This window comes from Argentina anserina, chromosome 6 (assembly GCF_933775445.1).
Source record: "Argentina anserina chromosome 6, drPotAnse1.1, whole genome shotgun sequence".
Lineage (NCBI taxonomy): Eukaryota > Viridiplantae > Streptophyta > Magnoliopsida > Rosales > Rosaceae > Argentina > Argentina anserina.
This window is the reverse complement of record NC_065877.1, coordinates 2601499-2615848: the sequence shown is the minus strand read 5'-3', so window position 1 is coordinate 2615848 and position 14350 is coordinate 2601499. Positions and strand designations below refer to the sequence as shown.

Below are 14350 nucleotides of genomic sequence, written 5' to 3'. Positions count from 1 at the left end.
ATATACATGTAGTAAGTAGTTACTACATATCTGCATGTATGTAACTGTAACTCGAGGCTGAGAACTGCAATACTGCATAATGTACAATGATAGTTACAATTTTACTCCTACGGAAATTAATGGGAAAAGAATAATTAAAAAGCATAATATCCTACAGAAAAAAAAGACCATAGTATGATGGAGCATTCTGTAACTTATAAGTTAACGTTTGGTCAACTTGGTATAATAATTCACCAAACTAATTGGTTACTCTAAGCTGGGTGCTACGTTAGAACCAATTCTAAATGAGGTTCTCCTGTCAGGCTAGGTGATAATGAGGCCGCATTTTGCACTCCACACATATTTCTTCTGCCCTTTCTAACAAAAAACCAGATCCGCACCATATGCATATACTAAAGCTTGGAAATTCTATTCAGACTCCAGGAATTTGGAAAATTCAAGCTGAATCATATCTCCTCCATTTACAGGGTCAAATTGGCATCGATAGAAGCTGCATTGACAAATTCAATTGTTATCCCAATATTCACTATAAATATTGCACCAACAAATCAAATTACATGCGTTATGATGATAAACGCACATGAAACAGTGTTTTAGATCATAGCTGATTTAAAATTAATGTTCTCAAATATCTTTCAATTTGCAAAACAAGTAGCAATGACAGCAGAAACGAATCAAATTCATATGAGCAGCATACGCTTTAGCTGTACCCCAGTACCAGAATAATATGACTCAGATAAGGGGGTGGCAGATTGGCATACTGTACTATTGAGCTCTGGCAGAAAATGCAGGATCCTCAACCCAATATACCCAAAAAGAAATAAGGGCACTGAAAGATTTGGTTACCTCCCATCCATGCCAACAATGATAACAGTGTTCTTCTGGTGGCCAAAAGCAATGATGTACCGCACACCATCCTGCAAGCGAAATTTGGCCACCGACCATTCTGAGCTGAAATACCTTGGAAGGACAGCTGTAAAACGACAAGCCAACAGTGAGGTTGAAAGACTAAAATTGAGATCCAACACTACTTAGTTACATATTGGAAAAAAGTTCACTTGTCACTAACGACTAACTTTCATTAACTTGTATTCTTCTTCTAAGTTCCAACTCTAGTATTTTACCATCATTATAATTCAGAACTTCAACTTCAACTGCAGGATACCAAAATATATTACCTTTGAAATAAGAGAGAGATGAAACGCTTGATGGATTAGTACCACTGATTTCTGATGTACTGTGGGAACCTTTATTCCCCAACGATCCAGCATCCAACTTTATGCTGAAAACATGGACGGTGCCCTTGTCACTTGAGACAGCTAGCCATTGGGCAGTGGAAGAGAAAGCAAGACTGTAAACCTCAGCTCTATCCGCTCCTCTCCTCACCTACACAAAGACCACATAACTTTCTTCAATATAAACAAATAAATGGGATCATTAAAGTTAATAAAGATACATGTAGACTTAACATTTCACAATAGAAAAATGGTGGGAAAAAGAAGAGATATAAAGATGGCTTCTGAGTAAAAATGATGACAAATGCACAGAGCAACAGCTTGTCAGATAATTTCAAGGGGGGCTACTATGATTTACTTTGATCATCAAGTAATCTTCCATCACCTGGAAACTCAGAGCCTCATAAATTAAACTTTCATCTCATCCTTATTTATATATACCTATGATTTACAAAACCAGGAGATATGCATTCCTCATTCATGAATACTATCCTGAATCATAAAGAAGATCAACCACAAGCACTTTGAATAAAAAGTACCGAGCTTTTAAACTGAAATCAGGAGCCTGTTCTGATGTTCATGCAAAACCCTATCTAAGACTACTATCGTAAATTCACATCCTAATTACCATATAAAACCTATGACCACAACCAACATGAACCTCACTCTATTGTCCAGGACTAAACTGCTTCCGTAAAACATAAGCGAACTAACACATCATAAGAAGCAAACATAGTTTCATACAGAAATAGCATCAATCCCACACAAACTAATTGACATTCAGCTAGAATTCAAACTATTTAACCAATAATACTGGAAAGCACAAAGAATCGAAATTTAACACACATAATACTGCAAAACCTCAATGAACAGAAATAGAAAGTACCTCTTGGAGCAATGTACCATCAATAGTATTAAAAACCCTAATCAGAGTCCCTTTACAGCTCGCCGTAGCTAGAAACTGACCATCCTTAGTGAGAGCAAAGCACGCCAGAGGGGAGCAATGGGCCGTTATGAACTTGCTCCGCTTCGACCCGTAATGCTTGACCTGAATTTGACCCGGGTGGAGCCCCAGACACGCCAGCACCACCGGCCCCGACTTATGCGACACCTCACACAGCCCCCTAGGGTTTTCCAACGTCATGATCGTATCCAACAAATTGAAACCATGGAAATTGTACACGAAGATCTTGTGGAAACAAACGACGACGACACGGTCGCGGCGGAGCCTGACGGACCTGACCTCCGACCGGAACGAGATCTCGATGACGTGTCTGGACTGGACGTCGTCCCAGATCATGACCTTGTTTCCGTCGAGGATGAAGGCGAACAGGTGGCAGTGGAAGAGCACCTGGACGGATCGGAGGCCGTCGCGCGGGGCGGAGGAGTCGCTGTCGCAGCGGCGGAGGGGGTCGCAGGTGTAGACGCGGAAGCCGGAGGAGTCGGTGGCGGCGGAGAAGCAGGTGTAGTCTTGGTTGAACGCGAGGTGGCGGATGGTGGTCGGGTTTGGGGCTGAGGTTGCGGGCTCTGTAACGGACGGGTCGGGTTTTGAGTCGGAGTCTGGTTCGGGGATGGTGAGAGTTTCCCGGCGGAGTTTGAGAGGATCGAAATTTGGAGGTGGTGGAGGAGAGAGGGTGGTCATGATTTTGGTGAAGTGAAGCCGTTACTGGTTTTTTTTTTTTTTAGGTTTATGAGGAAGAAGAAGGAGAAAGGCGCGTCGCTCTATTTATAGTGGCGCATGATATCGAAAACCCAATTTCTAGCCCTATGATAGATGCGGCCCAATGAATGGCCCAATCAGGGTTTTGGTTGGATGTACAGTATTTTCTACTCGAATAAAACACCACCCATAAGTGTGGTGTTAATTATAATTACAATATAAATTATTACAAATATTGAAAATAGTGGACAGTTATATGAAGGGAGAAGTTATATGTAGAAGTTATATTTCATATTTTTAATATATTCTGATTTTACATTTTTGTCTCTAAATTATATAATTTCATTTAAAAATAACATATAGTGTACCCGAGTGTTCATGTATTTTCACATGAATTTTAGTTGACAAAATCCATTTTTAGTTATAATAAATACTACATGTGAGATACAGTAAATAGCTTATAACTCATGGATGCTCCAGAAACTGCAATTTATTATTTTATGTACATCTAATATTCACAGTGTAATTTCTGTGACCAAAAGAATATGGTTAAAAGCCTTTTAGGTTGTAACCAAAAATATATATATGGTTGAAAAAAAAAACAGAGCCTTGATATGAAGAGGGATGAAGTTTTCTTTACAAATGTTATGAAGTTTCTTCTGGCTTCAAAAAGTTGTGACATTCGAGCTGTGTCATTTCTCCTCCTTTCACAGGGTCAAATTGGCATCGATAGAAGCTGTGCATTGAAAATCCATTAATCTCATTAAAACGAATCCAATCTTAGAGATCAGTTGTCTTAAAAGCATAAAATTTGATGCAATTCTAAACACATGGATCATGAAAATCCAACATAAATAAGGAATATATATTCTAGTGATAGTAGTACACAAATCAATACACTCAGACATGGCACTGGCAGGTTGCCAAATCATTACTACGAGAGTAGGAGATAATTGCAGGCAATAAAAAGAAGTTAAGTAGTGTTGAGTTGGCGGAAAATTTGTCGAAATCTGTCCTGATCCCCTATAACTACAAAGGAATAAGAGCAAGATCATGTTTCGTACCTTCCATCCATGCCAAGAATCATGATGGTGTTCTTCCGCTTGCCGAAGGCAACAATATGCTGCAGACCTTCAGGCAAGTGAAATTTGGCCACTGACCATTCTGAGCTGAAATACTTTGGCAGCACACCTGCAACAAGATGAAACTCAGAATTAGAATAAGACACCAGAACTGTGAACTACAAGTAAAATCATTCCCTTACAAGCTGTGAAGTGTGAACAAGTTTCCTTGCCACCAACAATGCAGTGGACATTGAATAGACATACTTATTAACTATAGGTAGAATGGTTCACTAGCTGTAGCCAGAGGCTAGAACACAATTATTTCACAAAGGTTCCATTTGATTAGTGCCATTCCAACTCAGGGATTTAAATTAGATCTACAAGACATTATTACTCGATGCAATAGGCCTTCAATGGAAGTTGACAGCAAGAAGTCTTTTGAACTTCATTTGTTTTCTTCTTCAAAGCTGAATGGCGGAAACAGGGACTGTAACTAAACACTTAAATGACCCTCAAAATGTTAATATATATCTCTGGATTAAGAATGACTCCACCCAAAAGCCCTAAGGTCCTAACTCAACTTAGTTATCAAATTGACTCCATGGAACTGTAAGTGCAACGTACACATCAGACTATATTACCTTTGATGAAAGACAGAGATGAAACGCCGGACAGATTATGAGCACCGCCTTCTGAAGTACCGCACGATCCATCATTCTCCATGGAACCTGAATCAACCTTCACCTTGAAAACATGCACAGTTCCCTTATCACTAGACACAGCTAGCCACTGGCCAGTATTAGAGAAAGCAAGACTGTAAATCTCCGCCCTCTCCGCTCCTCTCCTAACCTACACACAAAAAAAAACACCATAACATCAAAACGTAGCTCAAATCATTCACATGTAACATTTTGGCATCGAAAACTCCATAATCACCTAACAGCTAACAAAATCACAAGTAGCATCACATCAAAATACACCAAACACATTCTTAATTAATCACATAAAATTATCACCTAATGACTTAGAATTACCTCATGGAGCAATGTACCATCTGAAGTACTGAAAACTCTAACAAGAGTCCCCTTAGTGCTAGCCGTAGCCAAATACCGGCCGTCTTGCGTAAGCCCTAAGCAGGCTAAACTGGAATCGTGGGCCATTATGACCTTGTTGCGCTTCAACCCGTGATTCTCGACCCGAACTTCACCCTTATGGAGCCCCGGACACGCCAGCACCATCGGACCCGGACTCTGCGACACGTCGCACAGCCCCTTAGGGTTTTCCGCGGTCAAAATCTCCTGCGTAGCTTTCGGATGAAGGAAGTCACAAACGACGATCTTGTGCTTCAAAACGACGACGATTCGATCGTGACGGAGCTTGAGCCCCCGGACCTCGGAGCGAAACGGCATGTCGTGGACGCCGAGGGAGAGGTGGTCGTCCCAGATCATGACCTTGTTGGGCGGGGAGGTAGGGTCGGGTCCGCGTCCGGCTATGGCGAAGATTTGGGAGGTGTCGAGCATCCGGACCAAAGCCACGCCGCCGCCGGAGAAGAATTCGCGGCGGAAGGCGAGGCGGAAGGGGTCGCATGTGTAGACGCGGAAGCCGAGGTCGGTGGCGACGGCGAAGCAGTCGCGGTCCTGGTTGAAGGAGAGGTTAGAGATGGTGGGGAGCCGGGTCGGGTCGGAGGCGTCGGGGTTGGGTTCGAGTTTTGCGCGCGGAGTAGAAGTGGCAGAGGAGAAGGCCACCATTGGTTTCGCGGTGTCAAACAGTAGTTTTTTTCACTGGGTTTTGTTTTGTTTTGTTTTTTTTGGACATGGGTTTTGTTTTATAGTGCGGCAAATTTTAGCCTTTTGATGAAAATTGTGTTTAAACTGTTTTAAGCAAGTAAAAAGTAATTATGTTCCATACAAATTCATCTCTGAATTTAAATCTGATTTGTAAATTTCTCGTTCACGTTAAATAGTGATTATTTTCAAAAAAAATGTCCTCAGTGCATATATATGTCAATAATAATGTGTTCATAACTGACACAGACGTGTCTCTTCGATCATCGAGTATTTTAATATTCTAAATGAAATGTGTTTCATCCTTCCTTATTTTAGAAAATATCTGAGTTCAGCAGAAATCATTCACATGTTTTAATTTGAGAAAGTTACCACTCTCAAACAAATTAAGATAGATAAGTCATCAAAAATAAAATCCATTTGACAAATTTTCAATGAAACACAATTTGGTATGCGACGCACGCAGGGTTTTGTTTCTCTTACTTGTGAATCTTATAAGTTTGTACACCAAAAGCTCAATTTAGATTAGTTCAATCACATAAGAACTAAAGATTAAGTAGAAGTGATTGCAAACTACTTGAAAATTAATGTACCTTGATTCTCCACCGTCCACTTCTTGTTACGGTAAACAAATATTCACTACAACAGTGAGTGGGAGGTGCAAATACAAAGGTATATTAACTCTTAAGTTGTCCTAAAACAAAATTCTTAAGTTGTAAATCCATTCATTCGAAACCCTTTATTCTAATTAATAACATTATCTCTACACGAGAACACGTTCTCGAAAATTTCCACTATAATAGTACGAAAACTTGAGCAAGAGAATTATAGTCTCATAGCTAAGAATCGAGTGTTTTTACATATTCAAATACAAAAACTCGATTCGGGTCTTCAACTGCGGGTGAAATACCTAAAGGGTACCATCATAGTCTAAACACATGACTATTTTGATTGCTTTCAGTCATGTCGATGCCGGATGGCTTTGATCTGCACCAAAGAAGATTAAATCAACAGACGCATTAAGAAGACATAACAAGAAATTTAGTATCAGATAAGTATAAAGGAAGACAAGGTATTATAGACTGACCTCCTTTTGGTTTTCATTATACCGATTTCATTAAAATCTCATGACTGAAATGTGAAAGAAAATGCATTAGAATTCAGAAACAGGTGACAACTAGTAAATTTCTCATATAAAAAGGTGACGCATAATGCGCGCGTAACACTTGTAAGTAATGCAAACAGATCGATGTAGAAGGAAAACGAGAGAGCTGACCTTACAAACTTGGAGGGGGTGCCACCAACGGTGGATAGCCCCATGGTGAAAACGAAGCAAACGATTTTGGCCCCCTAAAAGATAGTGGTTTATGTTTCTGCCTCGTCCTACTATTCTAACTAAAATGGCTGGAGAAGTTAGAGTGAACAGATGGGCAATGCTGGTGGCTGGTGGTGGTGATTATAATCGTCGAGGATGAGACATTGTTATATACAGTAGAGTTAGGGGTAAAAGACAAGGTGAAAGACATATACACCCCTAATAAATAGAAATGAAGACTTTAACCACAAGAAATTTCTAGTCCTTTTCCGAACTTGTTCTTGCCTTCTTGGGGCGAGAGACGAATCTAACATTTAATAATAGAGATTTTTAAAGAATTTCATAATAGAATAATGATAATTTCAACATAAAAATAATAATTTACGCATATTAAATTAAGATAAAAATTAGAATTCAAATAAAATAAATTATCATATATATTTTGTTTTAATAGAAGAACCTAGAAAAACAGAACAAAAAATTCAAAAAAACAAAACAAATGACTCAATTTTTCACAGAAAGCCATAATTGATATGTACTTAATTTTTTCACTCTAAAAATAATCTTGAAAATTCTAGCCCACCCCTAAATCTGTGCCTGCTTGGGGCTATCTAAATTTCTTATCGCTTTGCCTGTACAAAGTAAGGTGTTGCTGTACTAGTCCTTATCCTAGCATTATGAGATTCCCTCCTTCTATGCCTTTGAAATTATTGATCTAACTTGATTAACTTGCATTCATGGCTGTGTTTCTTGTATGCCCATAGAAATGGAACAAGTAACATTTACTGTACTCTCATAAGCCCTCCATTGATAAAACATCATTATAATCCCACTTGCAAAAGCACTCAAGATTTGCTAGAAGCCTAGAACATGAGAAACAATGCGATCTGGTATAAAGCTATTAACTTGCAATATTGATCGATCGTATCAAAGCAAAAGGATTCCAACATCATACTTTTGTACTTGACTACATATATTAAAGTGACCTATAACTTCCCTCACATCTTTTTCTAGAATCTCACAAGCTAGCCCTTAAGCTTTAGTAACTGAGATTTGTGCTGCTGGTTGATACCAGGTAATATTGCATAACATGTAGTAAATTTAATAGATAAGGGTGAATGGAGTGGGTACGTTAAGTTACTTAACCAGATCATATTTTGCCTTATTATGAGCCAACCGTTTAAAACTCAAATTCTCACAAGCTACTAGACAGCAGGAATGCTTCATCAAGCATTTACCATAGAAAAGGTTCAATAGTTACTAAAAGCGGATATATTACAATTACAAATCTTCTTCTAATTTTACAGAGCTTGGACTTGAACTGAAAGGACTTGTTTCCATAGAACTGTTTGTGCTGCAAGGCTGTGAGCTTGAACGACCAAATATATAGCTAGAGACTCTGATGCTCCTCCCATGCCCAGTTGAACCCAGTTCCTTGGTCTTTTTATTCTTCCCTCTTTCCTGTAAGTATTATAGTCATATGTATAAGAAAGTTATATACATACATAGAGACATAGAGTGATCTGAAAGAATATGATCTATGACATAGTGACAATATATACACACATGGTCGCAGATATACAACAATTTACGTGTTATATATTGATTATTGAACATAATGTTTAACTTAATGAATTGAAACTATGGCTATATATGCATAATATGCTAGGATGAAAGAGCGGAGGAGCTAGATCTCCCTTCAATCCAAACGGCGGACCAAGCAAGCGGAAGGAGTTGCTCCCACATCATGCAGCTGACCAAACCCTTAACATTACTTTGCATAACAATTAAGGGTCGTCAAAATGCATGAGATGACAGCTCTGACCACTTCTCACTCCTCTGATTTGGACCAAAGGGAGCACTCGATCTCTTCCCTATCATTCATAACTTAGCTACAAGAGGATGAAAGATAGGAATGACCACAAGGGACCCTAGGCTGGCAAGCTACTGTATACATATACTACTGCTTTGCCTCCATAGTTCCATATATACTTATCTCAATACGAAAATATAGATTGATATCAATAATTGTTATGAGAATATCTTTTGAGTCAATCAGCAATTCTACAGCTAGGTAGCTTGTGAGTTATAACAATAGTACATGGTGATATATGCATGCATAATTGCATAGGTACAATATTCGTCCTCATTTTACTTTTACCTCACGCTTGCCTGCAAACCCTGCATATATAGTGCTCGATCCATCGATTTCACATGATGTGTAAGAGCAAGGACGATAGACTCACAGGCAGTACTTTTCGTTGCTCTCTTTTAACCATATATTATAAACAATATTTTTTCTATGAGGTAAATGTCGATCATCGTCGATCTGATCATAAGTGGAAGCTAGAAGCAAACTAGGTTTCTCTATGAAAGGCAACTAATAAGGTGGAGAATTACTAGTAACAATTTGGTTGACATTACCATATAGAATGGAGATAATAAAATCCCAATAACTTCAAATGTTCATATACGAGTGCTCGTGACTGTAGTGGGTAGGGCTGAGAGTTGGTACCGGAAAAATAGTACTGGAACTGTTCGTCACGTACCGAATTCCGACGGGACGGGATGAATCAGTAAATTTCTGATACCGATACCGAAAACATATAATCGGTACGGGTCGGTTTTATTAGATCAGATACCGAATATACCGAACCGTACCGAAACTATAAAAGCTCATATTTTTGGGAGGGTTTTAGGGTTCACAAAAGCCAATATACCCTAACCCATTCCATCGAAAACTCATTGCCTCCATTCACTTCGCAACTTCATTCTTTCATTTCGCGTCTTCGCCTTTCACTCTCAATCACTGACTTCGCCATTCACTCTCATTATCAAGTCTCAATCACAGCCTCTCAGAATCTCGATGGGAAAACTGAAGGTAAGCCTTAATTCAATCTCGGATTCTTAACTGAAACTGTGAAAGTATGAATCATATATGCAGTTTGGGTTTTGGGTTTTACTTTCTTTGAGTTATAGTTTGATTTTTTGTTCGTTTCAAATCGAAAGAGTTTTGGTTTTGTGTTTACTTTCTTTGTGCAGAAGTATGAATTTGTATAGTGTAAAACTCTCAATTTGTGCAAAAGTATATGCAGCTGTAGGAACTGCTATCAGTTTATATCTTTCAACTTTGTGAAATTGTGAAGTGTGTTAATTGTATATTTTATGTGAATTCTATTCATATTGATCCTAGTTAGTGTAATGAATGATGCATATGTAGGTCTTGTGAAATTTTCCAGTTTGGTACCGAAAAAGGTACCGAACCGTACCGAAAATCGAACGGTATCGGTTCAGTTCGGTATTGAGGTTGAAAATGGCAGTACCGAACCGATACCGAATTATAAAATCGGTATGGTATCGGTACGAGCACAATCCCGGACCCTCTCGTACCAGTCCCAGCCCTAGTAGTGGGTCTTTGTGGCTCAAACGCACAAGTGACGAGTACTCATACTCGGCTTCCGGCTGTGGTATGCACCGAAGACCCCTCGGTGGCTCAAGAACCTCCTCCTTTTGGGCTTTGGGCTGAAGAGGAGCCCAGAATGTCTTCCCAAACTTGTAAGAAAAAGTAACGTAGCCGTGGGGTACGACGTACGAGAGGTTGCCCCTTCGGCCTTAACATCTCATAGCTCACGAACGTGAGGGTGCCCCTGCCACTATTTTGAGTATGGTCTAGCAACTGACTCACCGGAACGACGGCCTCTCCGATCTTGGTTTGTGTTAGGGTTCGGTCGGAGAAGAGCTCGATCTTTAGCCTGAGGCGGTTCTGGTTAAGAGCGGCGTCCTCGAGCATGAAATTAAGTGAAGGGGAGTATTTCCATTCGGGGTGGGGCCCGAGCGCTGGCACCTTGTGGAGATTTGTGATGAATCTGTTCATATCTGCACCACCGGAGACTGAAAAGACGGCGTAGACGTAGGGATGACAATATTACCCATCGGGTGGATATTCACAGGTATTCGACCCTGATGGGGCTGTATAATGGATAAAACTGGGAAACGGGTATGTGGATCCCATATATTCGAAATATGAAATTGGGTAACGAGCGGGGATGGTATTTTGATCCCCATCCTCATTCCCACCAAGAATAAAATATATATTATATATGTTTTAATATTAATTAATTTAATATTTATGTAAATAAAAAAATTATAGTTATTATTTTATTTTCAACGAGACTTGTATTGGTTTAAGTTGGATTAATGTAAAAAAAAACTAATTTCATCATGATATTTTGTTTTCATTTTAGATTTTTACGTTTTTTCTATAATTCATATGAATTTTTATATAATATAACAAAATATCATTAACAGGTATTGAGCGCGGGTATAAGAAACGGACCCCAACAGGTATGGGGAAGGGGAATACCCATTACTTTCTAACGGGGATGAGGCGGGTATGGGGACATAATTGAAATTGGGTATGGGTATGTTATTTCGATCCCCTGACCCTACTATGTCCATTGTTATCCCTACATCGTGAAGAAGTAGTTGACGTTCTTGATGTGGGATTGCGTTATTTCCAAACGCCTGAAATCCGTTGAGATCTAAACTGAATATCCCAATTCTTGAAATTTTTTTGAAGAAACGATCTTGAGAGATTAGAATATATATAGGCAGATGCCTTACCTATTTGTGGTAGGAGTAAATCATACACGATTACTTGCGTGTGTGGGAACCAATGAACTTTCCTGATTTAAATCATTCCTAGTGGGCTTAGAATTGTTGCATGTCCGCGTTTATAATTATGCAGTTAGGGACTCAGGGACTGCATAATTATGCAGCTTAGGAACTTAGGGTTTGCCTTATTTCTATCGCTTTCTTGTTGTGAGATTGAGAAGTGAAATAATATGGATGAGTTATACGAATTTAGTTCGACACATGCACACTTCATCAAGGAGATGTCCTTGTTGAAACACCAGTAGCAAAATTAAAGCATAAGAAAAACTTCTTATTGAAGTCAGCTATGTGTTTAGTAGTAAAGTTATGCTTAGGACTTCCGGTACCAAAACTCTGCGATTTTCATTTGGATAATCTCCCTTGAGTGCCTTAGTGGAAAAGTAGGAAACCAGAAATCTTTGATGTAATGAACCTCAAAACGATCGAGGATTAGATCGACAACAACAAAGAACAAATGGAAGTAGTTAAAGAAGTGTAATTCGTGCTACTTAATAGTGTTACTTAATTATCATGTTCATAATATCAGTATTGATTTTGAGAACTCAATTGTAAAATAGAGCTGTGAGCTAGTTGACTAAGTTTAACACTTCAGTCTAATCGATAACATTTTCACCTAAGATGACCATTTCCAGTTCGAATGCCGAAATTTGTGACCGCATTTCCCGAGTCACATTTATTTGTTTGTAATCTTTGTAATTACTAGTTCGTTTGTTTGTTTATCATTACCCAAACAAAAACAAAGCGGCCTGCACAGTTTCTTCTGGCCAAAACGACGACACAATTCCAAAACTTTAATCGAAGTTCTTAAGCAAATAACTGATAAAAGTTTCGGAAAAAAAATACATACATCAGGTAAAAACAAGAAGGTACAATTAGACCTCCATTGATTTATTGAGAGCCATAATAACAGAACCCTCAAACGCTTTTCTTCCATTTACATACTCATAGCAAAAACTAATCTACTAGAACATAAAAAACCAATCAAACTAATAAAAACTTCCCCCCAGTTCTAGAAATCAAACCCGTCACCAAACCCATCATCACACCCAGCATCATACGCCCCCATCTCACCCACATCGGAAACCATATCTCCGATCAACAAACCACCCAACAACCCAGCTCCCAACCCTAGCGCCATGTTCCCTCCTCCTCTCTTAGGCTTCTGCGCGTACCCATAACCCGGCTGCACAACCGGCGGGTACCCGTACCCGGCCTGCGGCGGCGGCCCGTACCCGTAACCCGGCTGCTGCTGCGGCGGGTACCCATAACCCGGTTGCGGCTGTGGCGGGTAAGGATGATAAACCGGCTGGGTCACCCCGGGTGGCGGGTAAACCGAGCTCGACCCGGCGTGGCCCGCCGGGTACGCCATGACGGGTTCATGGGCCTTTTTCTGGACCTGAGGCTGAGCCTGTATAGGCGCCGAGAATTTCTCGCCGAATTTGTAGCCGAAACTCACGCTGCCCTTAGTCCTCCCCTTGGGAGTCACGATCGGGTAGGTCACGGGTTTCTCGTGATTCGCCTTTTCGCTTTGCATGAGATCCTTGGCCGGAATCACGGCTTTTCCGATGACGGTATCGCCGACGGTGCGGTCGGATATGAGCTTGATCTTGATCTTGAGGCGGTCGGAGAGGAGGGCGGCGTCGTCGAGGGTGAACTTGAGGGTGTGGTTCCATTTGGGGTTGGTGCCGCCATCTTTGTGGACGGGGGTGCGGAGCTTCTGCTTCTTGACGGCGGCGCCGGCGACGGAGACGACGGCGTATACGTCCATCTTGGAGAAGGTGTTGACGTCCTTGATGTCATTGGCGCCGAAAAGCGTTATCTCAAACGGCCTGCAATCCATGAGAGATTTGATATCGAAGTCGAAATGGGATATTGCTGAAGATTATAGAGAGCTTTGGATTTGAGAGATTTTTGAGAAGATCAACATGAGAGGTGAGGTTATATATACGAGTGGAAGAAGGAACCGACTGTAGAATATAGGAATGAGAAGCGAAGATGAGTTTGAGGTGGGGGAATGACGGGTTTGCCCTTTGGAACGCGGAGATGAGAAAGGAAGCTCAAGTGATTTGTTCTAGAGTTACAGTGCAGTTTATGATTAATCTACTATATATTAATGTATGTTATACATCACACATTTAACAGTTGAGAATAAATATTATTTTTCTGACCCCACTCACAAAATAATATCGACCGTTGGATGTAAAATGTATAACATACATTGATGTGTACTAGAATTTTCTGTAATGTAGTTAACCTAGAAGGTCGGGGGGGGCCTAGAGGGTGTAGTGCTCTACGTGTTTGGCAATGGAAGCGGAAGAAGTGACCAATTAGTTTCAGATGCTTTATGATCTTGCCAAATGAATAATCACAAGTACAAAATGGAAGTTGACGTAGTAATTAGGATCAGTTCGTTTAGCCGCCAGTTTAGGGTTATTTTTTTATGACACAGTAATTAATAACAAGTTCGTTTAAGGTGAATCAATAGATCACGTTCGGATAATCATAGATTCATTTTGCAATGATAAATTAGAATTTAGTTTAGTTCGTAGTAAATCTTCATCACATGAGTTTTTTTTTGTAAGTGCATCACATGAGTTTAAGAATTACAAAAAAACCAC

The 14350-nt window shown here is 40.0% G+C and overlaps 3 protein-coding genes across 3 annotated transcripts; all 3 read right to left on the bottom strand.

Annotated features, from left to right (window-relative positions):
- Window positions 1–79: 79 nt before the first annotated feature.
- Window positions 80–2927, bottom strand: LOC126798834 (autophagy-related protein 18a-like). The gene is made up of 4 exons (XM_050525896.1): window positions 2122–2927; window positions 1179–1386; window positions 847–973; window positions 80–490 (listed from the first exon to the last, which is right to left on the bottom strand). The coding sequence occupies exons 1-4, from the start codon at window positions 2875–2877 to the stop codon at window positions 409–411; spliced, it is 1173 nt and encodes a 390-aa protein (XP_050381853.1). The 5' UTR covers window positions 2878–2927; the 3' UTR covers window positions 80–408.
- Window positions 2928–3485: 558 nt separating this feature from the next.
- LOC126800777 (autophagy-related protein 18a-like) lies at window positions 3486–5707 on the bottom strand. Its single transcript, XM_050528188.1, has 4 exons — window positions 4994–5707; window positions 4601–4808; window positions 3960–4086; window positions 3486–3631 (listed from the first exon to the last, which is right to left on the bottom strand). The coding sequence occupies exons 1-4, from the start codon at window positions 5705–5707 to the stop codon at window positions 3541–3543; spliced, it is 1140 nt and encodes a 379-aa protein (XP_050384145.1). The 3' UTR covers window positions 3486–3540.
- Window positions 5708–12597: 6890 nt separating this feature from the next.
- Window positions 12598–13655, bottom strand: LOC126798847 (protein SRC2). Its single transcript, XM_050525912.1, has one exon. It carries the CDS (start codon window positions 13570–13572, stop codon window positions 12742–12744), a length of 831 nt encoding a protein of 276 aa, XP_050381869.1. The 5' UTR covers window positions 13573–13655; the 3' UTR covers window positions 12598–12741.
- Between the last annotated feature and the right edge of the window lie 695 nt (window positions 13656–14350).